The sequence below is a fragment of the Anoplolepis gracilipes genome, chromosome 4, assembly GCF_047496725.1.
Source record: "Anoplolepis gracilipes chromosome 4, ASM4749672v1, whole genome shotgun sequence".
NCBI lineage: Eukaryota > Metazoa > Arthropoda > Insecta > Hymenoptera > Formicidae > Anoplolepis > Anoplolepis gracilipes.
This window is the reverse complement of record NC_132973.1, coordinates 6,747,735-6,772,578: the sequence shown is the minus strand read 5'-3', so window position 1 is coordinate 6,772,578 and position 24,844 is coordinate 6,747,735. Positions and strand designations below refer to the sequence as shown.

At 36.5% G+C, this 24,844-nt stretch overlaps 2 protein-coding genes across 8 annotated transcripts in view; one reads left to right on the top strand and one right to left on the bottom strand.

The window, feature by feature from the left end:
* Nucleotides 1-772: 772 nt before the first annotated feature.
* Nucleotides 773-13,943, bottom strand: LOC140664593 (UNC93-like protein). Of its 7 annotated transcripts, XM_072889823.1 has the most exons (9): nucleotides 10,713-12,024; nucleotides 8,383-8,546; nucleotides 7,741-8,075; nucleotides 6,852-7,276; nucleotides 5,867-6,072; nucleotides 5,197-5,588; nucleotides 4,653-4,785; nucleotides 4,202-4,339; nucleotides 773-3,716 (listed from the first exon to the last, which is right to left on the bottom strand). In XM_072889823.1, exons 3-9 carry the CDS (start codon nucleotides 7,933-7,935, stop codon nucleotides 3,496-3,498), a joined length of 1,710 nt encoding a protein of 569 aa, XP_072745924.1. In that variant the 5' UTR covers nucleotides 7,936-8,075; nucleotides 8,383-8,546; nucleotides 10,713-12,024; the 3' UTR covers nucleotides 773-3,495. The 7 variants fall into 7 exon arrangements, with proteins under 7 accessions (XP_072745924.1, XP_072745925.1, XP_072745926.1 ...); XM_072889824.1 differs by lacking the exons at nucleotides 8,383-8,546; nucleotides 10,713-12,024 and adding an exon at nucleotides 13,811-13,943; XM_072889825.1 differs by lacking the exons at nucleotides 8,383-8,546; nucleotides 10,713-12,024 and adding an exon at nucleotides 13,807-13,895.
* Nucleotides 13,944-13,995: 52 nt separating this feature from the next.
* The window catches only part of LOC140664596 (hexuronate transporter), a 12,579-nt gene continuing 1,730 nt past the window's right edge, over nucleotides 13,996-24,844 (top strand). Inside the window, exons 1-8 of the mRNA XM_072889836.1 lie at nucleotides 13,996-14,134; nucleotides 21,502-21,618; nucleotides 21,811-21,934; nucleotides 22,397-22,549; nucleotides 22,680-22,790; nucleotides 22,904-23,066; nucleotides 23,505-23,700; nucleotides 24,448-24,726. Coding sequence (XP_072745937.1) covers nucleotides 21,513-21,618; nucleotides 21,811-21,934; nucleotides 22,397-22,549; nucleotides 22,680-22,790; nucleotides 22,904-23,066; nucleotides 23,505-23,700; nucleotides 24,448-24,726 — 1,132 coding nt within the window. The 5' untranslated portion in view covers nucleotides 13,996-14,134; nucleotides 21,502-21,512. The remainder of the gene's footprint in view (nucleotides 14,135-21,501; nucleotides 21,619-21,810; nucleotides 21,935-22,396; nucleotides 22,550-22,679; nucleotides 22,791-22,903; nucleotides 23,067-23,504; nucleotides 23,701-24,447; nucleotides 24,727-24,844) is intronic.

Genomic DNA, 24,844 nt, shown 5'->3' with positions numbered 1-24,844 from the left:
TACATATATATATATATATATATATATATATATATAAACGTATAAAAGATATGTGAGTCCTGTTACTTGCATTTATGTCACTTAGTAAAAGTTCGAAGAAAGTAAAGCGCGATACTAATGATAATGATAATGAATGCGTTTATCAGAAACAGCGAAGAATTGTCGCGAAACTTCTGCTTTCTCACGAGTATTGGGCGTTTTACTGCCAAAGTGTTAAAGTGGCGACAAAATTCTTCACTATCCTTTTCAGTCAAATTTTTTAATAGTTTTACGCTAAAAGTTGTGTGCGATTGTGCAGCCGATTTCACCGATCTTATCTTTCTTCATCTCATTCCTCGACGATCACTTACGTGCAATTCTCTTTTTTTATTTAATCGACGCTTAACGGCGATTATTGGTTTGCAACGAATCGTTGAAAATTCATATGTCGTTGAATTAATATTCGTTAATAGCGAGCGCTTGAAAGAAGATCGGAAAAATCTGCCACAAGTCTCAAGGTCCACACGCAATTAGCTCTTAATATTATTATTTTATAAAGTACAAAAATGAATGAATATCAACGATCTCTCTATGAAAGTAATTGAAATAATTAAATATAATTAAACAAGAAAATAAAAAAAAAGAATGCGTGTCCCTTCTCCACAACTGGAGGAACAAGTATTCACTTTTCTCCTCGGAAATGTTTATAGGTAGGCAAAAATCGTTCCTTTTTTTCGAATAGCAATTTTATGGATTGCACATGAAAGTGAATTAAAGCGTCGGTCAAGAGATATATAAAATAAGATAATATTTATTATTTCATGAAATATACAGATAATATATGCCTTTCCTCAAATGCCACTGACGATATATTCCTTATTTCGCGTTTTCACTAGGACATTGAACGTTTTTCGCATTCCTTTTTCTTTTCTTTTTGTTCCGCGAACTATCGGCCGCGATCCTCGATGAACCGGAAGTGTGTGAGCAAGTTTATTGCTAAGTAAGTACAGATCCTGTGCGAGTGTTTTTGTGTCCTAGCAGTTTTTCTTTCCTTTTTCGAGACTTTGTGACACATTTTTATTTTATCTCACCATCGTCCTGCGATCCCTATTCTCGATCAAGCGTAATTAATTCGAACATTGGAAAACACGTATGAGGCGCATAACAAACTGTACCGTTAATTGGGATAAGGTTGCATTAGCGAAAACAATTTTTGTTTCAATAATAGTACCGTATATAATTAAATAATATTTTACAATTGATTCAATTATTAACATAGGTATATATATACAATTAAATTATATTGCACCCCTTAGCTCTTTCTTTCAAATAAATAATTGTGTAAATTTAATTAAATGATAAAAATACAATTGACAAAAATTATGAAAGAAAAAGAAATGAAAGGCACTGAAAGAGTAAAACTCACGAATTATTTTGACAATATTATTAAGAGGCTTTGTTTATTTTTTTTTTTTTTTACGGTGTGTTGCAAGAAGTTATCCTCGTAAACGCGTTTTCACCGCGATACGCGCTCTACGGTACGGCTTGTTGTACAAACAATATATGTATGTCCCTGTTGAGAGTAGGCAGATGGAAACCAGGCTCCGTTTCCGTTAGACAATGTTGTACATACGTCGGTGATATGTTGCCTCAATCACGTTCTAATTTATCGCTCGATCCGCCTACACGTGTATAACATTAAACGAGATAACACTTATTAATCTTCCTTAAAATTTATGCGAGTACATTTTCGCTTGCTTAGCCTAGATCCGTAACAAAACAAACGTCAACGATCTAACGTCCTCAATCGGGAGACGCTCATCATCATCACTACACGTAGGATCGGAGAAAAAGTTTCCTAAACGGATTTCCAACATAGCGATTGTTCCGCGACGAGGCGCGGAAATTACAATGCACACCTTCCGCTTTCCTTATCTGCAGAAAATTATATGGGAGGTCGCCTCCTCATTATTCTTCAAAGAAGGAGAATCCTTCCCGTACGCGACTAGCGTCGACGAATTATTATCATAAAAAATCTTATCTGAATTGTCGTGATATTTGAATCATTAACGCTTGGATTCACTGTGGATGTCGATTTGCATTCGACTTTGTTGCTGATCGCGAGTCAGCTACGTCATTATTTTGCGTACATTATTTCGAGTATTGGTATATAAAATGACAAGAGTCGTTCGCTCAAAAAAATCGATAAGGCTCGTATACGAGCATCTACGATAAATAGGGAGATTTTATATATATATATATATATCGGGTGTCTCGCGCGAAGCGATTCCGTTTATACTTTATGTAACTTGAAAGACATCAGGTACATCTCGACGTTTCGTTACGTCAAACGGCGATTCGTTCGAGTGATACAAAACGGTACGCTCGATACTAGAATACGATATATGTAGATTTATGTACATACATACATATGTATGTATGCGTGTGTCGTTTCCCCGCTATTCAGTCATGTGCATCGATCGCACCGTAGCGGGAAAAAGCGTGTATATATGTATATATGTATATACACGTGTATGTATTATATAGTGTCCGTATACACAGCCGTTCCGTCCAGCTTTGGAAGAGCTATCCTCATTAATCGCAGCTTAAGTGCGCCTGGAAAGAGCTTTAAAGCGACTATCGATCGTCGCCGTCCTCGCTCCAAATTCGCGAGGGAAAGAGAGAACCCCCCCTCTCTCTCTCTCTCTCTCTCTCTCTCCCGAGTCGAGTATTAAATAGGACACTGCAATAGTTGCAATACTCTGCGTTCGCACGAGATGCGCTGGATATCGGTGTATCGATTGCGTGAATTTACGTGTTCCACGATATTAAAATCAAATCTTGGACCGTAAACACACGTAAATTGGGAGAAATTTCTCTCGGATGAAAAGCGTCTCTCGTTCTTTGAAGGATGATTACGGTTCGGAAACTCCGAAAGCTCCGAAGCTCTTTTTCACGTTATCCAGCGCATTACCCTCGAACCCCGCATATGAGTATGATGGCTATTACATGGCCCGACGACAGAAGCGAAGTCTCACGCCCTGGTGGAAAAAAAAGACCTCCTCACGAGAGCGTAAAGATCTTGGGGCGGTCGCGCTCCTTCGCACTTTCGGCGCTGTCAATGGCACTCCTGCGACGCTCCGGTTCCGCGAAGAGGAGCAGCGGATTTTTCGGCGGGCTCTCGTCATCGCTGTCGGGCAGGCCGTAATCGGTGCGGCAGGCGAACGCGACGCTGTTCGCCCTGCGTCTCGTCTGCGTCTTGCCCTTGATCGACGCACTGGTACCGCCCCCGCCGCCGCTGCTGCTGCTCTGTTGCGTCTTGGACTCCTGCAACTGCGTCATCAGGCTGCTGCTTCTGTGGCTACCGCGTCTACCTGTTACGATCCCCGTCCACGATCTCGCCGCGGTGCGTCCGGACGGAACGGCTCGGTCTCAGTCCACCCGGTGTCTGACGTCGGTCGCTGTCGCCGTCTCCACGCTGGTGGACCCGCGCTCGCTTGCCGTCGAGTCGCCCGGTCATAAGGGTGCCAGAGTTTTACCACGGCGGGCTAGACGGCTCTCCAGCCAGAGGTATGGCACCACCGCCAGGACCAGGGTCGCGGCAAGGCCCAGAACGCGGTAACGGGTGCACACCGCGCCGTGCAGGCTGAGTGCGAGGGTCAATCCGAGCCAACGCCAGAAGAGCGACGTCGACAGCGGTCCCTGCCACGCGTTCGGGTAGAGGCCCATCACCAGCGCTGAAATGTCAAAGATTCATTTCGAATGTCTCTCTCTTTGAGAGACTCATGTTCTCGTTTTCGCATGACAAGTGTTGTCATTTATTCTTTCAAATTATCAATGGTATCTTACACAGTTAAATATTTAATCTGTTTTTTTTTTAAGAAGAGAGAATTTTAAATTAAATTGCGTGATGTTTTATATTATCTCTTTCTTTCTTCACGTTGTTTGCCACTTTTCGCAGATACAAAAAACGAATCGTCTCCGTTTGTTTATTCTATACGTTTGAACACACACGCACGGTTCGTGTGTAAATAACTGGCGAATGGCGCCGTTTTGACAAGACACAGCCGCGGCTGACACGAACGGAGCTTGGAAATTACTTCCGAAACTTTTTAGCTGGCTTAATCCTAACTTAGATCTGAAGTTTCTAAGAGTCATCGACCTAACTTGCGAACATCACACAAAACAGACATTTGTAAATCAAAAAATTCAAGATACTTACTGTATATCAAAGTCTCCCAAATGGAATTACAAACTCCCCAGGCAGCTGATATGACATGGAAAAGAGCTGGATCGTCTCCCGTCGGTCTCCAAGTGACCAAAACAAGCAAGAGACAAGCGTGAAAGGCGAAACCCACGACTGAAATGATAAAAAAACCAGATCTCGCCTGTTTCCAATTGGTCCGAATTAACAGGGGCGGATTAAAGAATTATTTTTTTCTATATATTTTTATATTTAATTCTAAATTAATTTAACTTTTTTCTTTTTCTATTTTTTTTTTATTGTATTAAACTCATAACGTTTATCTTAACTATTTTATGTATGTTACATATTGATTGTCTTCACTTTTACATTCTATTCATCATTTTGTTATATACGTATATTATATAAATAATATTATCCGACCCTGCGTTTGTTATATTGAATGTAATGCATTAGAGAAATTACTTACCCACAACATAGTACCTTTTAATCTGCCTCAACAGCATCGAAAGTGTTACGGCGGCGAGAGCTTGTAACAGAGCCAAGCTCAAAAAGTTTAAGGTGATTGTGCCGGCGTCACCTGAGGTGCACACCACATACGCCTATACAAAAAAACGTTAATTATAGCCATTTCATATTAAAAAGATACAGTGTTAATTTTTTTTAAAGATGGTTTAAGGAAATTTACAAAGTCACTCATTTGTCATACATTTGCGTTTGTAAAGTAAATATTTTTTCAAGCACACGAGAGACAAATCTGTGAGATTTTATATATGTCTCGAAGAAAGGAAAAAAGAAAAATTCTTTTTCGTCTAACAAATAAAGTATGAAACTCCAAAAATAATATAGAACATTGTAAATACATAAAGATTGGCATTCCTTCGTTTCAATTATTTATCTCCCAGATTATACAATACTAAATTAAATTTATAGAAACAATTGTGATATTTACATTAAAATTAATATTAAATAAAGCAAATGTAAAATTTTTCATTGAATCATTTTATATCTACCTCCATGAAATCGGCGTAGATGAAACCTTGTTCCAGTCCGATGAAGAGCGTGAGCGGTGCTGCGAGCTGAAGCTTTGGGTCCTGGAAGGCGCATTTTACGGACTTGAGGATATCCTTGACGCTGGTGCGATCGTGATTCGCCTGAGGCTCCTGCAACCTCGAGTCAAGGAACGCGCAGGATATGCCTAAGCCAAGCACTGCCAGACCGAGCCAAATACTGACGAGCACCTTCGACGTGCCCGAAGCGATCGTTGGCACGTAGAGCGATTCGTTGTAAAAGTACATCTCTTCCGAACAGTACTCGGCTCCGCAGACATCCCCTATGTCGCTGTTTATTATGCTAGACGGTATTAGATCCGTCAACCTAACGAGGATCGCGGCGATGAGGCAGCCTGGAATCATAGAAAAAGGGAGAATAATTTAGATCGATATTATTTATTACGGAAAAATAATAATAATAATAATTATTAGTATGTATGTAATTAATATATGTATAGTGGAAGCAAATAAAAAATGAATTATTTAGACAAAATTAACCAAGTAGAAAGGTATCTGTACCTAATTACATGATCCTTTAATCAATTTTAAAGTAATCAATTTACTAATAACATAAGCATTTTTAGGAAAGAAAGGGATTTATTGATAATGAAGTTAAAAATATTGAAAATACCGATTGCGAGACCGATGTCTTCGGCTAGTTTGATTCCCCGGTTGAGCCTTCTCAACAGACATTCGCGTCGTGTCTCATCTGGATCTTCAGGATCGACGCAGACTATCGCCAGGCTGCTCGCGGATACGTTGACGTGCGACGTCCTTGCTAGAAAGCTCGAACTGGCACAGCAACCTAGCATCGCGTAACTAGGTGCGAGTATGTACCTGAAATGCAAAAGAAAACATGCATATATTATATATACAGTACTTGATGATAGTCTGAACACACCCTCTATTTTCGTCTGAATAAAAAATTAGACAATGAATAATAAGCTTCGAAAATTATTTCATTACCTTGAAAATATAGGAAATATAAATTTAAAGATTTATTTATTTAATAAATACAGCTTTTCGCTTTATGAAACGATTTAAGGTTTTAAACGATTAAGCTTTTATCAAAATGATGATTTGCCTTTATAACCGCCTTGCAAATTCGGGGCATACAATATTTATACTAAGAAGCTGACCTTAGAAGATGTACTGAAAATTCTTGGTGCAAAAAGACTTTAAACAAAGCACTGAAATGACAAGACATAGAAATGTTTCAATCTGTTTGCTACTTGCATGCTTTCCTTTTGTTGATTTATGACTCGAATGTTTTTCTATCACTCAAATATAATCTAATAAAATATATCGATAAAATTTATTCCTTTCTGGGGGTAACACAATTTTTGAGGGGTATACTCGGACTTTTGTCAAGTATATATTTTAATAATTCGCATCATAGCTTATACTTTAATTCGTTTTATTTCTAATCAAATTATAGGATCAATATCCAACGCAATAAATAAATAAATAAATTCGCGATTATAATTCAATTAAATAAAATTATTTTAAAAAGATTAACTAAATAGAATTAATTAAATATCTGCAATTACAATAACGAATAAGAGAAAATTCTTAAAATTCGAACCATGAAAAAATACGAATAGCATATATCGTACCATTTGGGATACAAATGCACGCCGACGAAGATTGCGGTAACCACGTGGCTCGCAGTGATGGCAAGATTCGTGCCAAGCCGTTGCACGACGATGGGCGCGAAACAGCTGGTGGCGGCTGCCATCATATAGAGCTGTGCCAGTAGCACCGGGCCTAGATGCGGCTCGAACGCACCCAGGCCTGCCTGCAACGGGAAGATGGGCAGTGTGGCGGCCGAGCAACTCGCGTGGCCGAGGAGCAGGGCTGCAATGTGACGTAACACGGCCTTACGCGGTGGCCGGGGCCCAGCTGGAGCTGCCCGGACCGCCGCGATCAGCCGGCGCACCGATGACGCGCCCGCCGACGAGTTCATGGAATCGCGACGTCGCCACGACAGCGCCGATGTCCTCGTGGACCGGCAGGAGATCGGCGAGTATGCCGCCATGTGCTGCAAAATGAGAAATAGGTCGAGAATAGCTGGAAGAGAAATCTCCCGCGAGCGTGATCGGTAAACTCTTAAAAATACCGTGATAAATAATTAGTAATAATGCGATGGAAATTAAAAACACTTATAAAATATCCATTATGCTAAGTCATGTGTTTTTCTTCCACTTTATTGTTACGAATCTAAATTTATAGATCTAGATTTAAACTAAGATTTTATAATAGAATCTCACAGTCAGTAAAAGGTCATGTTCAGATTTAAGTTGAATTTAAGATATTAAATTGAATTTTTAGGACACATTAAAGTTTCCGATATATCCTACATTAATGTATACATTCTTAGACATTTAATAATTATACGTAAATATTAATATTATATTTAAATATATTATTTAAATATTATAATTTCGTATATATCGGTTAAATTGTTTAAAATCGAATTTACTGATAGACTATCGAATGGATTACCTCCAGCATGGCATCATTGTCACCCAGGGTAGAATGATGATGTCCGCTGCTTCTTGCGCGTTTATGCGAGTGCGCCAATGGCGGAGGCTGCGCCGGCAATCGCACCGGACCAAGACCGCCGAGAGGCGCCGGTTTGTACACCGGACTCTCCAGCTTTTCCTTGGACAGTTCATGAAGATTCGGCAAGGACCCCATCGTTCCCACCCGTTCCCGCCGTTGTCGCTTCGCGATTATTCGTGTAATACCTCGTCACGCGCGATCAGGCCCCTCGCTCGATCTCATTACGATCGTGTAACCGCGATCACGATCATTTTTCTTATCTGCGAGTTGGTCATCTAAACAGGAAGGAATGAACTTTATATTATGCAATGTGATTATCTTTGTTTTATATACAAATTCAATTTTGTATGCTAAAATCTCATAGTGAATTATATATCGAATTATATACATACATAAAAATTATTCGAATTTAAAATTTTAAATATTGATAAGCTTGATAGAAATATATTTTCTCTTCTTTAAAGTTTTAAATCTGAAGCTTCGAAAAAAATAAAACAGTAACATGTGAAACTCTCGATATATTTTGACATATATACGTAGAATTTTCATCTCCATTAATCATTATCCATCTCTTTAACTCACTCGAATTTGATCGGATGAAGAATGATCGCGATGTGCACCTTTAAGTAAGGAAATTGCCACAAGATCGCAGCAACGTCTTGCATAATTGTGACGATTCTCGGGCCAATTACGAGACGGAAGAAAAAAAATGGAAGATAAAAATCCCAGCAGTCACCCGTGTTAACCTTGAACGAGAACTTGCTGAGTGAACGAGCTGATAGTATAATTATAAATAAATCAACCACACGTATGTGAGGCCTTGGGTGTCACGTCAAATGATTTCGTACAATCGGTAAAACCAGAAATGCAAACAAATGCAAATTTAAGGGGCGTGAAACGGCTCGGTGATTACGGTATTCGTGATTTTAATTAGATCGAGAGAGAGCAAAAAAAGATATAGACAAGACCAATAGCGATATGTTTGAGAATACGATAATTATCTGCTTATGTAATCCGAGATTATAATTCAACAAACACTTGCTTCGCAATACACACCTTCTAGGGAACATGCGCAATCCTTATTATCGAACGATCGGATCAAAAACGAGGAACGATTACATTTATAATTTGTGGCATCTGTAGACTACGTTAGAATTAATAATTGAAAAGCTTATTAATGTCAAATTAAATCACAAAAGTCTTTTATTTATCAAAAAGTTTTAATGGAATTTTTAGATTACAGATTAGAATGCTTGAAGACACGACAATAATTGTTACTGGGTAATATGTCTCATTCATTTCCACATTAAAAAGTCATAATTCCACATTATAAAGTCACATCTATTAAAATATTTCTGCTTATAATACTTTACAACAAGGAGCCAGAAGAGCTACGTATACTCGAGAACAGTACTTATATATATACAAATGCCTTTTTTATAAAAAAAAAACAAAACATCCGAGTAAATATTCATTGGAATCATCATCAAATAGTTCGATTAGTAAGAGGAATTTTCGGAAAGCAATTGTTTTCAAGCTAAAAGTAACACTGATTCAGCGTTTTCAAGTGATTCACGGCTAATTTTTTGCATCTCTCGATCATGAATCTCTTTTTTTTTAATCTTTCGTAACGTCAACGTGCACGTCGCGTGCAATTTGATGATGGAAAATTAATGTGTGGAAATCTATCGAAAAAGTTAGATGGGTGTAGTCAGTCAACTGAAGGTGAACCAGTTTCCACGTGTAATATTATATCTAACAACGTATATCTAACTAATGATCTCGGGGAAATCTACGGAGGGTTCGAGATCAAAAAGAAGGAAGAGATAAAGATGAGAGCAACGAATAAACATCGGTATAGCGATAATAAAATTTGACAAGAGCAATCTCGAAATGTAATCATTAATGTTGCAGCTCGGGAATGAAAAAAAAAAATAATAATAATTGTCGTTGAATAAAATAAAAGGTGAAGAGTGGCTTGAATCCCTCTGGGGAGGAGAAATGAACCCTGTTGTGTTCGCCCCCACAGTTCTCTGACTCTGCATCCTCTCTGGAAGACCTGAAGACGGCGGTGGCGCGCTACCGTTGCATTCCGTGTGCGGTATCCGCTGCGTGGATGCTGGATGCATCTCGCGGCGTTGCGACGACGTGCGTCACAGGGGAAAATGCGGCCGATGCGACACGGTGCGCAATCGATATTTCGTTTTTCAGCACTGTCCGCGCTCCTGACCTTGACTATTATTCTCGTGTCGGCCCACGTAACGTTAAAGCTGCCGATAATTACGTAGGTTTGCGCCGCCGGACTCGAGTAACGAGGTACAATGATTGAGAATGAAAAAAATGTTGTAAACCTCTCATCTCTACCTTTCTCTAACAAAGCACTGTTCAGGAGTCAATAAAAAAAAAAGTAAATAATGAAACTACTTTCAAATTAATCGGTAATCAATTTTAACTGATTTTATTTTATGAGAGAAATAATTTTATTTAACCTTTTTTTATCAAGATAATTTAAAAAATTCAAAAGTCTATATATATATATATATATACTTATATATGATATATAATCGTATTCGGTTGAAAAATTAATTTTATTCTATTCACGTTTAAATCGAAATACGATTATTTCGATACAAACTGCCTGGTCGAAGAGAATGGAACCGCGTGCGAAGCGGGGTTTATTTTTTCACGCTGCGTTTTTTCTCACACAACGACAATAATATAACGCGGCTATCGAAGAATGAATCAAAGAAGGATGATGAAGCAATTTATTGTACGTATGCCCGAATCGTATATAGATGAAGGACGTTCCAGATCGTTGCAAAGATGATTTTAAGTCTAGCTTTTAAATCGAAAGAACTGTAGAAACGGAGTGGGAATGAAAAAAAAAAAAAAAGTCATGAAGAAGAGCTTACGTTTTCGCGTTCACGCTGCTGTGCGGCCGTTCGACATTTGCCATGATTCCCGCTGACGAAAAGCTGTCAAAACTTAGCCAGTTGTCGCGCAGTGGATTGTCACAGTGCATGATCGTCATTCGAGATCGTCACCGTCGCTTTCATAACGGTAACGCTAAACTTCGTCACCGACATTCGCGGTACGCGAATTTCACACGTCGCCTCTTGGAGGCTTAATTCAAGTACGAGAGTTGATGACACGCGATATTAAATCTGCACTCGTGGCACTCGCAAAATGTTAGCAACTCAAGGGAGTATTCGTCGTCACGAATACTCGCATCCCCCGGCGTGAGTTCGCGCGTCACTTTGAATTTAATTAAAGTTAAGCTCGTAGCGAGATGTCAGCGTGCTTGGTATAAAAACGCGACGAGTCACTGCATTTAATATTAAAATCGAATTAAAATCGACACCATGTCGCGCGCGACTAATTAAATAAGTTTGACAGATCTAATGCATGTGCGAGACATCGACGATTATTGAAAGAGACGATAATATATGAGATGAGAATTAACACACGTCTCAAACTAATCGCCATGAATCAACGCACGGATTCATGGATAACGCTCTGGGGGCCATCATTAACGCGCGGAACATTGACACGATGAATCGCAAAAAAAAAAAAAAAAAATATAAAGGGCACGATCGAGTGACGAAACGCGACGTATACGTCAGGGCACTGACATACGATCGATCACCGAGCGTGATATTCCGTTTCACCAGCAGATCTAATTAAGATTCTCCCATTTCTATTAACGTCGTAAGGGATCCAGATATTTCCCTTTGGAAAATGTAAACACAGTGTTAGTCCATAATTCTGATTTTTCCGCCCAAGCTCTTCGCGTCCGCTTTAAAGACGCGAGCGGAACGTAAACGCGAGATATACGTATCTCGCGATCGCTCGCACACTTAGTCCGAAATCCCGAGATCCGCGCGTTCGCAGGACGGGATCTAGGTCCTGGGCCGACGAAGGGACGACTCACGGAGCGGCTCAACTCTGCGTCCGCAATTCGGTGTCGCTCGGTTCTGCTCGAGCCAGCTCGGCTCGGCCTCTTCTCCTGATGGTCGATAACAACGAGAGTGCGTACTGAAGGCACGCTCCTTTAATTCCCTCGCAAATCTCTCCCGAGTGCGAATTTCCTTGAGTCTATCTCATTCTGGCACGCAAAAAATCCTCCCTGTCGCGCGAATTTCAATCGGTCGATTTCAAGATCGATATTATTCGATTGTTACGAGACTAGTCGAACCGATCTTTCGACGATGTCATCTGTTAGCACACATTCACCATGTTTCACGTACATTTCTTCTTAAAGAATATAAATGTTGATTACATTTGTAATTATAAAAATTGTAAGAGATGCAAAAGAAAAATAAACTTATTAAAGTAAGAAAAAAAAAAAAAAAAAAACGTTTATGTTACATAAACATAAACGGTGTGAGCGCATTAAAGGATAATTCATAAATTAATTCCATTTCTGAAACAAAGTTCGAGTTCAAATAAATTGGCATCGAAATTTCCTGTCGCTCGTTAAAAATTAGGTCGGGGTCGCTTGTGAACGATATTAGATCCATAATCAGTATCTCCGACCCACTAATGACCCACACTTTTGCGGGGATGAAGGTTTTACTCACAGAATCAAACGGCCTTCTATTGATATACACGCACCGGGCATGCATCTTTCAATTATGTCGCGAGTTCTATCGTTGACGGTAACATCGATTGTTGCACTTGTCACGTGTGGCTGACACATTCGATAGCGGGAGAGAATTGAGCGCGAAGCGCTTAAATACAATATCGGCAGAGTGTAAAGTTAATTAAATCAGTGAGAAAGAGAGAAAGAGAAAAAAAGAAAGGAAAACATGTACTATTTATTAAAATATAGCAAAGAAATAGGAATAATTAGATAAGATTTAATCCAATTATTACCACGAGTAAACTTTCTAAATTCAATATGGTAATAATACCAACCTTAAGCTTCCGCTACGTTTCGTTTGACAGAATAATTTTTGTCCTGCTAATTCGATTAGACGTCCTACAATCTCGAAATTAAAAGATTCAGCCTCAGATAAGTGAATCTACGATACACAGACACGCGTACAAAAAACGCACAGATTTATGACAGCGTTAACCCGCACTTTAATTTCTATATTTTCGCCAAGATTTAAATAATAGCCACTATTTTGCAATAACGTGACTAAAATTAATAAAATAAAAATATTTTATTAAAACTTACTAAACAAAAAAATGTAATTTAACTTTAACAGAAATCAGATCTCGAAGGAGCGGCTCGATGAAAAATCAAGATACGCGATTAGTTTCAGTTACCCTCCCCCAAAGATCACGTTCTCCGATTAGCGATCGCGATAATAATATATGTCCTGCTCCTGTGCCTTTCAAGGAGAAACATCGGACTATCTTCGCTATTGTATTGCCGCGCACTTAAGAACCATGACACGTGAGAAGCATGGGGAAGTATGTCAATGTTATGTACAATCACATGTGTTATGTAGATATATGTGCGTAGGTATAAGCTACTCTTCGAGCTATAAGGTTAATCACCCTAAACTGCTTATTGTGCTCTATTACATCGACAGAAATGAGTACTTCCCAGGAATTGAGAAATACTAATTAGTCAACTACTGTTGAGCGGTTTTTCACACACGTTTGATAGAAAATTATAATAATAAGAAAAAAAGATCAATGTGTTAAATGTTGCCTAGATTCTATATAAGGTATTGGTAATTACGGATAATTTCGGATATAATAAGTCTAATCTTACAAATGTCTCTAAATACGGCTATAATTATTCGAATTAAGATCTATAAAATCTTATGTCTTCCGCTAAATCATCAACGCGCGAAGGATTTCTTGTTTCTGTGACGAAACGTCATAAGTATTCTTCTCTCCACTTCTCTTCTGCCATTTTAAACGCGATGACATAATGAGCGAAGTGCAAGCGGTCAAGTCGTGACGCGACCTTGAAAATCCGAGTTCGCGAGGTAATTCCCATGGTAATGATGATCTCCCATAATAGAGAAGTATAATTTTTATACATACACACCATCGCAAAGTCCGTACTCCTATCTCGTATCCCTTCCTCGCTCGGCTGCTGTGCAGACAGAAGGAAGATCCTTGGACACTTTCTTATAAATGAAGCTTGGTTACTGACTCGCGCCTCATTTGACGCTCCACCCTCCGCACGCGGAGGGATCGATCCGCGAGAACGTTCCGGTTTTCTCTCGTGTTTTCTCATTATTTCCTTCTTCTCTTTCTCCGGTTTCCTTATCATCGGGTTCTTGCACGATCGGTCCAATATTGATTGTGAGCGTGGATTCTTCCTGATTCTTTCTGGAGTTTGGAAATCACGGACTTTGTCAAAAGATATGTAAGTACTTTTTCGCAGTTTTGTTCATTTTCGGCGAGATTAGTCGCTAAGCTTTTCTTAACGATGAGCTATAAAAAGGACAAATAAGCTATTTATATACTTTTCGCATTATCACTTGTTGAAAGAGACAAATAAAAAATTTATTGCGATAGAAATAAACAAGGCAAAAGAATTTTATATATACATATATATGTATAAAAGATTTTTTCTAATAAAAGGTAAAAAACGTAAGGCGTAATAAAGCCAAATATTATGATATAATTAAACATAAAAATAAAATTAAAAATTAGAGGTTTATTGCTAAGTCAATAAGTTTACAAAATGACAAATTATCGCAATAAATTAAGATCGAAAGAAACAAATTAACAATGAATAATAAAATAGACGGTAAAGAAATTAAAATATAGAAAAAGTTTACAACAAAAAAGCGAGCGTTTCGGTTTGATTATTCAAGCCTTCTTGAGCGCAAAGGAATGGAACGCAAAAATAGTAATTATAATCAAACAATAATTTGTCATTTTGTAAACTTATTGACTTAGCAATAAACCTCTAATTTTTAATTTTATTCTTATGTTTAATTATGTCATAATATTTGGCTCTATTACGCCTTACGTTTTTTATCTTTTATTAGTTTTAAAAGATTTTATATTTTTTTATTCTGTTCTATATTTTAATTTTGTTCTGAGATTTATGTCGGCCATTCTTTCTTATACAGCATTACATACGTGCTGCATAATATATAAAATGCACCTTTAAAATATTGATCTTTTTCTTTGGCAACTTCATATTTTTTTAATTAATTCTACTCTAATTTATCAAAAAATTGTTCTCTAACGGAATATTAAATATTAATATTTGATATATAATTACATTATGTACATATTTTTACACTAAAGAAAAATTCTAAATTAACTAAAGGGAAAATGACAATTAAAACGTAGTAATAAAACAAGTGAGATTGAATATAAAAAAAGGCACAGTGAAAGTATCGAATAAACGTGTGAAGGAAAGACAATACGTAGAAAATTCCAAGCATACGTAATACAACGGTATGCAATACGTAAATCCATGTAAGAGTCGTGTTCCCGTCGTTGTCTTGTTGTTTCGCGCTATTTATAAAATGCGGCTTAGTAAAAGAATCGACACGTGCAAAAATCTAAATCCGCATACGCATGCAAATATGAAATTTAACTATAAATAGCGTACGCGTAAGCACGAGAAACTTAAATAAACACGAAAATAAGGGTACCCTAATTATGGGAGTGGTTAAATTCAAATAATGAATAAATGTACATACTTTTCGAGTTGATTGCATGCGACATAAAATGACTCGCCAGATTCACGATGGATTCTCGTTCTCGATCGCCGGTTAATTAATTAATGCGGGCGCGATTATTATTGCATACGCTACGCTGTTCCGCGCTATTTGCGGGGCTTTGTAACTTGCGATAGAGGCTCGTTAGATCCGCATCCAATCCGGAATGCCGACGCAAGATCTACGCCCATAACGTTCGTTCAGCCTTCAACTTGTTAGCGCACAAAGCTCTAATTAAAAATCTCTCGCATCCGCTTCGATGGATGACGCAAACGTGATGTCGCGATAGATCGTGACGCGCTCTCTCTCTCTCATTTCACGCAAAATTATTAATTATTTTGATATCTCCTTTGTAGCCATATTTCTATTGTTTCAATTTCAATTTCGCAATCTTGCAAATGAGCAAACAGTGTGAGATCTCCGATTGCGTAGAATTGAATTGGACGCTTGAATTGAGTAAACTAAAATGAGCCTGTAAATATTTGCGAGATGTAATAACGCCGGAATCTAATAATCAATAAATTATTCGCAGCTGATTGAATAATCACAGCTAACAAGTGTACATTGCGCAAATTCGCATCCATTCATAGTATCATATGATCCATGACACGTGTATTCGCTCGCATTTATGATACCGCATTTACTGCAATTATGAATTGCATGCCAATATGCGAAGTAAATTCGTGGAGTTACTCGTGAATAACTTAATGAATTTACGTAATATGTATATGTTTATTAGACGTGTGATGATCTGATATGACATAAACAAGTTCTCATTAGTTGATATTCATCGACATAAAATAACTACGCCGTCTTCTCATTTTCATTACCAATCTTTCCTGTATCGTATCTCACTACCTTTCGCGATTACTGTATATATTAACAGAATCTTTTGTACATGCATTTATTTATATATAAAAAAGCGATATGTTTATTTTGCGCAATTAAATTTATCTTATATTATATTTTAAAAAAGAAAACGAAAATCGAATATGATATTAGAAACATTATCAAATATATAACTTTTGTACATCGTTGTAATAACAAATATATTTTTCATTACTCGATCAAACTTTCACCGAAGAAGAAAGGTCATCTCTAGGTGTAAGAACGTTCCCGTAATATGATGCACGCTTCGTGAAACACCCTGTATAAACATAACGATGTTCGTCGCCCTGCGGAATCTCTCTCGAGCATCGCTGGAAAAAATCATTAAATCCAATCGGTTGGAAAATACGAAAAGCTCCCCTCGGGAAAAGCGAGACGGCAGATGGCTTTTAATCGATCGATCGGGGAGGAGAGAGGAAGGGGAAGGGAGGGGTGCTCTCTAGGCAATGTATAAATAATGTATCGAAAGGGAGAGCCGAGAGAAAACTGTTACTGTAAAAATATATACTCACGAAAATCACACATTGTATAAGAGCTTTATGATTCGCAAACAGATTACGTATCTTGATTATAAATGATAACATTAATTTGTCGATTGTCAGTGAATGGAGATAATTAAGATATCTTCACAGAGATATCTAATTTGAATATTATATTCTATAATTGCTATAATTTATGAATATGTATATAAATACATATTCGCATTTTAATTATTTCATGCAATTTACTATTTATTATTCGTATTTTTGCGTGTTTTATCTTTTGATATTCGACTAGGTACCGTTTTCCTTGATCTATTCTTTCTTTTTTATTCTTATGCTAATAATTGGCAACGCGTGAACGCACAGTGCATAATACGATGTGTACCTTGAAATATTAATCTGCATAAATAAATCATTATCATGAACGAATTTTTATAAATTTCTATAAATTTTCTTAATTGAAATAATTCAGATTATATGAGAACATTCGATAGCTCGTAGAATTTTTCTAAATTGTGATTAATTTTATTTATAAAATAGAACTGCTAAATTTTTAATTGCTAGATTCTACCTAGAATTTCCACATTTCTAAGAATGTGTATTTATGCAATCACTTATTAAAACTAAATGGTTTTTCGACGAGCCCGTTCGTTCCGCTCGTCATTACGTTGAAGTTGCGAAACGATTTTTTCGATTTTCCTTTTAATCGACATTGGTGTAACATGAATAAATGACACTTTTACGTAATAAGATATAAGATGTAATAAGATATAAGATATAAGACGCGAACTATATTTTATCTCTTTAAATTACAGCGTTGCAACAACATGATCTATTTCTTCGTTTTTCTCCGCTTTGCAATTTTACTGTATAATCTCTAAAGTAGCCTTAAAGTAACGTAATTAAAGTTTATCTTAAATATGCGTTTTTTGATTGCCTCTATTTCCATCACTCAACTCTACTTTGTAATAATAAACATCAAAAATAGCTAAGCTTCTAATCAAAATCTGAAATTAGTAGACGCTAAGTTTCGATTACTTTAACTTTTATATTTTCAAATATTTATACTGTTATATTATTTTTACTATTTTATAATTTGCATAAAAATACGCAACCTTTTCGTGTTAATTAGAGTAGAGTGAAGGATGCTTTAAAAATCCATATCATGGTGTGTGGCAATTTTAATTCACTCTCAAAGACCTCAAAGAGTTTTTAATTATAAAAAATAATCAATGTTTCCAAAAAGAATATGTTTTACAATTTTCGTTTTGGAATTAGCAAAAAATTTTCATGATTACGCATTAATGTTGCTTGGAAACCTGTTACACACGAGTTCGTTACCTGCTCCACAGAATTATAATGCGCGATTAACGCGCAGATACACGTGTATCTGCTGTGCAATAATGCAGTAATTTCGCGCGATAATTTCACACAATGAAGATTAATTATATTACACGCGGTGTTGGTTATTGAGTTGAAGAAAATAAAATAAAAAGTTTTGTAAGATTGCTGTGTCAAGTACATGGAATGAATTATTTGTACAAATGCAAGCTATAAAAAAAATAAAATAAACAATTAAAATGTAAAGTATTGTACGTCAACACCCGCGTGAATCAATGAATAATATTTAAAAATTTCTAATCTATAACACAGGCTACGTTAGACAAAGTGATGCAGAGTTATTGTTAACCTTCCCGTTATTCTTTTAAAAGCACAAGTAAATATATAATAAAACATAATTGAGGCAATTTTTTTGTTGTTATCTAATAAAATATTATTGCCGCATACGATGATGCAGAATCCTCGTTTACGACGATATTTTTATAGCATCAGCTCTGTTCGTATTCTGCAAATCAAATACGGGGAAGATGCCGCGAAAAGATATAACGTATAATTTCATATAGTACATACACCTACTCGTTGCAATCTTATTTATGCGTTTATCCATCTATCGTATGCGACCGCGACCAAGGATTTTTACATTATACATAAATCACATCCCGTGTTTCTCCCGCCTGAGAATTTCCGGCTCACCCTGTGGCAATTCACGTGTTGCCGTAATGACAGGCTTGTATACAAATTTTCCTCTTCTTCAATCAGACAGTAATCGAACAAATAAATTAGCTGTAAGTCGTTAAACGTATATACAGATATCGATTGTTAACTAAGCAATATAGCAAATAACTATGCCTCACGTGTTCACATATCTCTGATTGTATCAGTGGCACCGCGTATTCGCGCGTGTAATTACAACGGATTGAATTACAGATTTGCATCGCTTCCATGCATCAAGTGCACTTCGACGTTGATAGAACGCTCTTTGAAACGAAAATTCACTGTCATGTCTTATGACTATTATAACTTTACATCTCATTATCAAGTTTATGTCTCCCTATATCAATTATCAGCCACTGTGTGTATCTATTTATAATGTCATTTCTTGAATACGATATTGAAATGTTCCTACTAATTTGAGATATCCATGCTATTCGAGCAGTTAATCGATTTTTTTATCGATCTCATTGTCACTTTTTCAAAAATACCATTATCTTCTTTTCACATCCACCGCTTTATCAAATGAAGCGTGACGGCCTTCACAGATTGATTCCCTATAACGTTTAGCTCCATCGGCTTCATCTTTGCCTCATTTTTACGCGCATTGTATATTTTTTTATAAATTCAAATAAATCGAGTTAATATATCTACATATCAAACAAATTATAAAATAAAATAAGCCTTACAAAAATAAAAAATTGTATACATTATATACATATAAAATTTAAATTAATATATGTAAATGTGATTGGTCCTAAAATAAGATTGACTCTAAGGGTGATGTTTTTCCTGCTTGCGAATTAAAATGGCGAGTCACTATTTTAATAAATTGAATAATACTAGCGATATTCAAATGACAATTTTCGTTCCATCTCAATGATTTTGGTTCAAGGTAATCTAGCCGTACATATATACGGCATAAGACTCGTGTCTTAACTTAAACTTCTCGCACGTGTACAAGAATACGAGCTTTTCTATCCGTTCATTATCATAATCACAATCATGAGTCCTTCTTCGGTGAAGATGATACTCGTGCGTGCGATGAAACATGATATCGCATAAAATCATGATAAAAACAAGCGCGCAATTTTGCATTCTATTGCACGAATTATCATGTGTCAGACGCGACACGTGCGAAAATATGCTGTCATCCAAAGTTGGGAAAGCTATTTTAGTAACTCGTTACCGTTACCATTTCTTTTGCTGAAGAATAACTCATTAGCCTCACTTATTACCGCGGTTTTAAAAAATAATTTGTTATCTTTATTATTTATATCCTGAAATAGTAACGAGTTACAATTTTTACTTTTACAAAACCAACGTAAAAAATATGTAAAATTTAAAATATACGTTGTGTTACATTTTGTCAAAATTATTTCATTTAAAACAATATTTAATGCTCTTTATATATATCTGTCTTTGCACCAAAATCATACCACGTTCGAAAAATAATGATAAAAGTAACTACTAAATTGTTTTATTATTCATTACTAAAAAATGTATCGAGTTATCTTTTCCATTGCAGAAAAAATTTATTTTTACGATGTTATTTTTACAATTTTGCAGTAGTAGTTTTAAAGAAAAATAACTGTAATAATAACCGCAAGTGTAATGCGTTGTTTCTTTTTGTCATCTATCTTGTTAATCATATTGATTCTTTAACCTAAACCTAGTAACCTTTCCGTGATATATTGCGATAGTATAAAAACTTAAATCTGTGGTGATGTATATTTGCAGAGGATAACATTCTTAATATATATATATATATATATATTACTTCCTCACTTCTTTTAATTATAATTTTACAGCGATTTTTAGACGAAATGTTTACGTTTAACATTCGTAACCAATTAGATCATTTTTCATTATCTTCCGAGCTATCCTGTACTAAAGTGTATCACAGAATGTATTCGCGTCACTTGCTTACTTTTAGGCTCGATACAGTGCACCATTTTAACAATGGCATTGTGTATAAGTGACCTTGAACGATTAGTACTATATCGATCGGCATAGTCACTACTAGCTGACTATCTTATTGAAATTAAAATACTACTGTCATGATTAATCATGAATAATAAAGACAGTTTCGTAACAGTATTTTCCCATCGTGATTTCCGATCGTGATTCGCGATCTCATCTCCTCGTTTCGGTGATGAACACACCTGTTCACGCAATTGTCATTGTTCATATTCATGAATGACACGAGTGTTCGCTAAACGATGAATATTCATGGAAAAATCTATCATATCTTTTTTGTTTTTTTCTTTTAAAAAAATGCGATTAAAATTGACAATTTAAGAGATTAAACGATTTTAGAAATCATTAACTTAATGAAATTAATCAATATAAATACTAATCAAATAAATTTATATAAGAATAATCACAGGAATATCACACTTCTATGTACATGTTCAAAAACGCTATTTAGATATCTCGTATTTAAATTCATTGCAATTTACTGCATTATCCGTAATCCTTCCGAATAATAATACAAGGCTTGCAGTTAACTGCGCGATGGTTGATATGTCCGCCAACAAATGCGACAACTATAATTCTCATCACATGTTAATTATATAACTCTCTTGCTACAAGTAAAAAAGATCCTGTTTCAATTGTACGTTTTGCAGATCAAATAAATATGTTTCGTTCGTTAATGCAACAATTGGCGTTTCTTTATAAGCCTTATGCGTTGGCTGTATTGTCAACCGGTTATGTCCTAGCAGAATTGGGCCACTTTGTAATAGGTAAGTCATCCATCGATCCTCTCTATTCTCTAGACATTTTAATCATTTAATTTATCTTAATCGTCAATCGATTTCAATCAGATTTTATTTTTTATTAGAATCTTTTTTTTTATTTTTTTCGTGTATTATATATTTTGCATTTTGTTCTCAATGCATTTCTTATTTTACTAACTAATGAATTCTTTTGGGAAGGTGTTACGAGTAAAGAGATCGCCGAAGACCTGCATTACGGCGATATTTCCTGCCAATTTAATTCGACGACACTGTGGTTGGTCGACCTTCCGGTGCAATGCGAAATTGCGGAGAATTCCTCCTAGTAAGTCTAGTTAATGCCAGCCATGTGCTCCAGAAATCCCAAATGAAAACGAGAATCGTACGTAACTGTGAGTGTAATTAGCGGTCAGTATTTCCTTCTCTGACAAATCGACTTCCTTGTGAGTGAGTGATTGATTCACTGGCTTGATACCGGCTAATTGTAAGTTACGCGTCGATAATGAAACAAGATATCGCGAGGGAACGCACGACATTGCATCAAGATTAATTGTCTCGCCATTCCGGAAAAACTGCTAAATGCCACGAATAACTTTGCGATTCACAATAGAAAAAAAAAAAATTCCCATCTCCGTCTCTAACTTCCATTTGTACGGTATTGTAATTCTACGAGCATCAATCAAGCAGATCGAAAACTTGCCGCACGCGCGCAGCAACTTATCGCATTCGTCATTGTGTTGCACTTTCGCTCGGTCCTCGCATAACGCGTTCTTTGTTCCTTCCGCAGCTGCGAGTCCCTGGAATTGAACGGATCTCATTATTGCGAATGGAATTACAATGGCCTCGGTCTGGACTATCAAATCCTGGCGGGCCCTAGCTTCATTGCGATCTACACGATCGTCGGTATTATCTTGGGCATTGCGGCCGACAGATATAACAGGTAATCAACAAAATCAAATAATATATTTTATATGAATATTTTTTATCAAATTTATATTTTATATTTATATATACAACTATATGAATAATAAAAATATATAACGCACGAGTATTATATTTACCATTTTCAGAGTGAGATTGCTGACGTTTTGCACTCTGGTATTCAGTGTCGCGATCTTCCTGAGCGGAGCCGTAAAGGAATACTGGCAGCTTCTTATTCTACGAATGGTTCTGGCAGCCGGGTAAGTCTTTTCTTAGTAATAATGGCGCTTCCGCTTCCGATTGTTCGTTCGTTCATTCGCGAACGACAATAGAGAATCTTCGCGTATTAATAAAGTCTCAACGAATATTGCAGGGAGGCAGGGTGTAATCCGATGGCGACTGGTCTTCTGTCCGATTGGTTCGAGGAAAAGCAAAGAGGCCTCGTTATGTCCATTTTTAATTGGGGCATTTATGGTGGTTACGGCATCGCCTTTCCGGTCGGTCGCTACATACCTGATCTAAACGTCTGGGATCTGGTGAGTCGATACAATTGTCTCCTTTGTGTCTTTTTCTCTTTTTGTTTGTGTTGTGATTTCCAAAGTCGGACAGGTAATTGCTCGATAAACATTTCGAGATAATTTCCGTGCGGCAGGAAAGCATGTGTGAATGAAGGACATGCTGAATTAAAGTGTAGATGCTGCTTAATAACAATACTGATAGAAAAAAAAAAAAAAATATATATATATATACAAATATAAATAAATAAATAAATAAATAAATATAATATTTCTTACAATGATTGCATGCGTAAAAAAGTAACTTATAATTTAGAATTAAATACCGACGACGCGGAAGAAGGCAAAGGATGTAGTTAACAATTACGTTAATAACACTGTAGATTAACTACTTCCTTAACTGATCGTGAGATGTACAATTAAGAATTAACGTAATCAGAACAAATCGTTAATTGGCAGGGCTGGAGAGCCTGTTATTACGGTGCCGGCGTGATCGGTTTAATCATCGCTGTCCTCACCGGTCTGACGCTCACCGAGCCGAAGAGGAAGACGATCGGCGAGGAAGCCAATGACGGGAAGCAAGTATCGGTTTGGCAAGCGCTACTGCAACCGCGCATTATTCTCTTATGCCTCGCTGCCAGCATCAGACATTGCGGTAAAGGGCAATACGTTGACGCAAAAGGATTGAGATACATATCGAGGGTATATTAGCGTCTACGAGTTTGCACTAAACCGACGAATTTGCCTCGATGTTCGCACGCATTTTCTTTTTTCTTATCCCTTTTTCCAATAATTAAAATCTATGTGTGTAATCGCGGCACAGTGAGTTGTGCGTTTGCTTTCTAAACCGAAGAATTCTTGGATTCACACATTTCATAATAAACATCAAATTTATTCGATCGCACCTCTTGGAAAGCGAATCACCGAGAATATTTTGCCATGAACACCTCTTTACTCTAGTTTGGAACCGCTGTTGAAACTGTAAATCTCATATAACTGCGGAAGACGCACACTACAGATGTACATATGTATGTATGTAGAGGGGTCATTACTCTTTGACAAAAGGAAACAAAAGGAACGGGCTATGATAAAATTTATATATGAATTTCATTGATTTAAAAATTGATAAAAGCCGATTCTAACAAGTAGCTAAATAGTTAAATATTTTTGAGAAATTTTAAACTCAAATTTATATTTAATTAAAAGTTAATTAATTTAAAGATAAATTGTAAAAATTAAAATTATAGAGAGAAATAGTTTCTATTCTTTTAGACATTTAATTAGCAAACGTCCCTCTTCAATTGAGTGATTCACATTTGCTGTCTATATCAATCTTTTTCTAATTGCGCGTATCCCTTTATATAGATGTAATTAAATCAGAAATTTTTATCTCTTTTTTTAGGTGGCTTGTGCTTCGCTTACAATTGTGACCTATACTACAGGGATTATTTCCCGGATTACAATCTCGGCTGGTGGCTTTTCGCCGTTACAATCGTCATCGGCAGCATCGGTGTCGTGCTCGGTGGAGTTATTAGCGACAAAATTGTGACGAAGTTAGGAATTCGATCACGCGTAGCTTGTTTAGCGATCAGTCAGATAATCGCGACGCCGTTCGCATTCGGTTCGGTGTACTTTAATCCTCTTTGGGCTATGATCACACTGGGAATTTCTTATTTCTTCGGTAAGACGTTATGTTAAATATGAATTAAAAACCATTAAAAAAAAAATTTATATTTAATTTATAATTTAATGATTAATTGAATGTTGATATATATTTTATACTAATGTCGCAAACATAT

Excerpts from the sequence above, each read along its gene's own strand:
- LOC140664593 (XM_072889824.1), bottom strand. The coding sequence starts at position 7,935 with ATGGGGTCCTTGCCGAATCTTCATGAACTGTCCAAGGAAAAGCTGGAG. Across the intron at positions 5,589-5,866 it reads AGACATCGGTCTCGCAATCG|GCTGCCTCATCGCCGCGATC; the intron begins GTATTTTCAATA and ends CTATGATTCCAG. Across the intron at positions 4,786-5,196 it reads TCTACGCCGATTTCATGGAG|GCGTATGTGGTGTGCACCTC; the intron begins GTAGATATAAAA and ends TTTTTTGTATAG.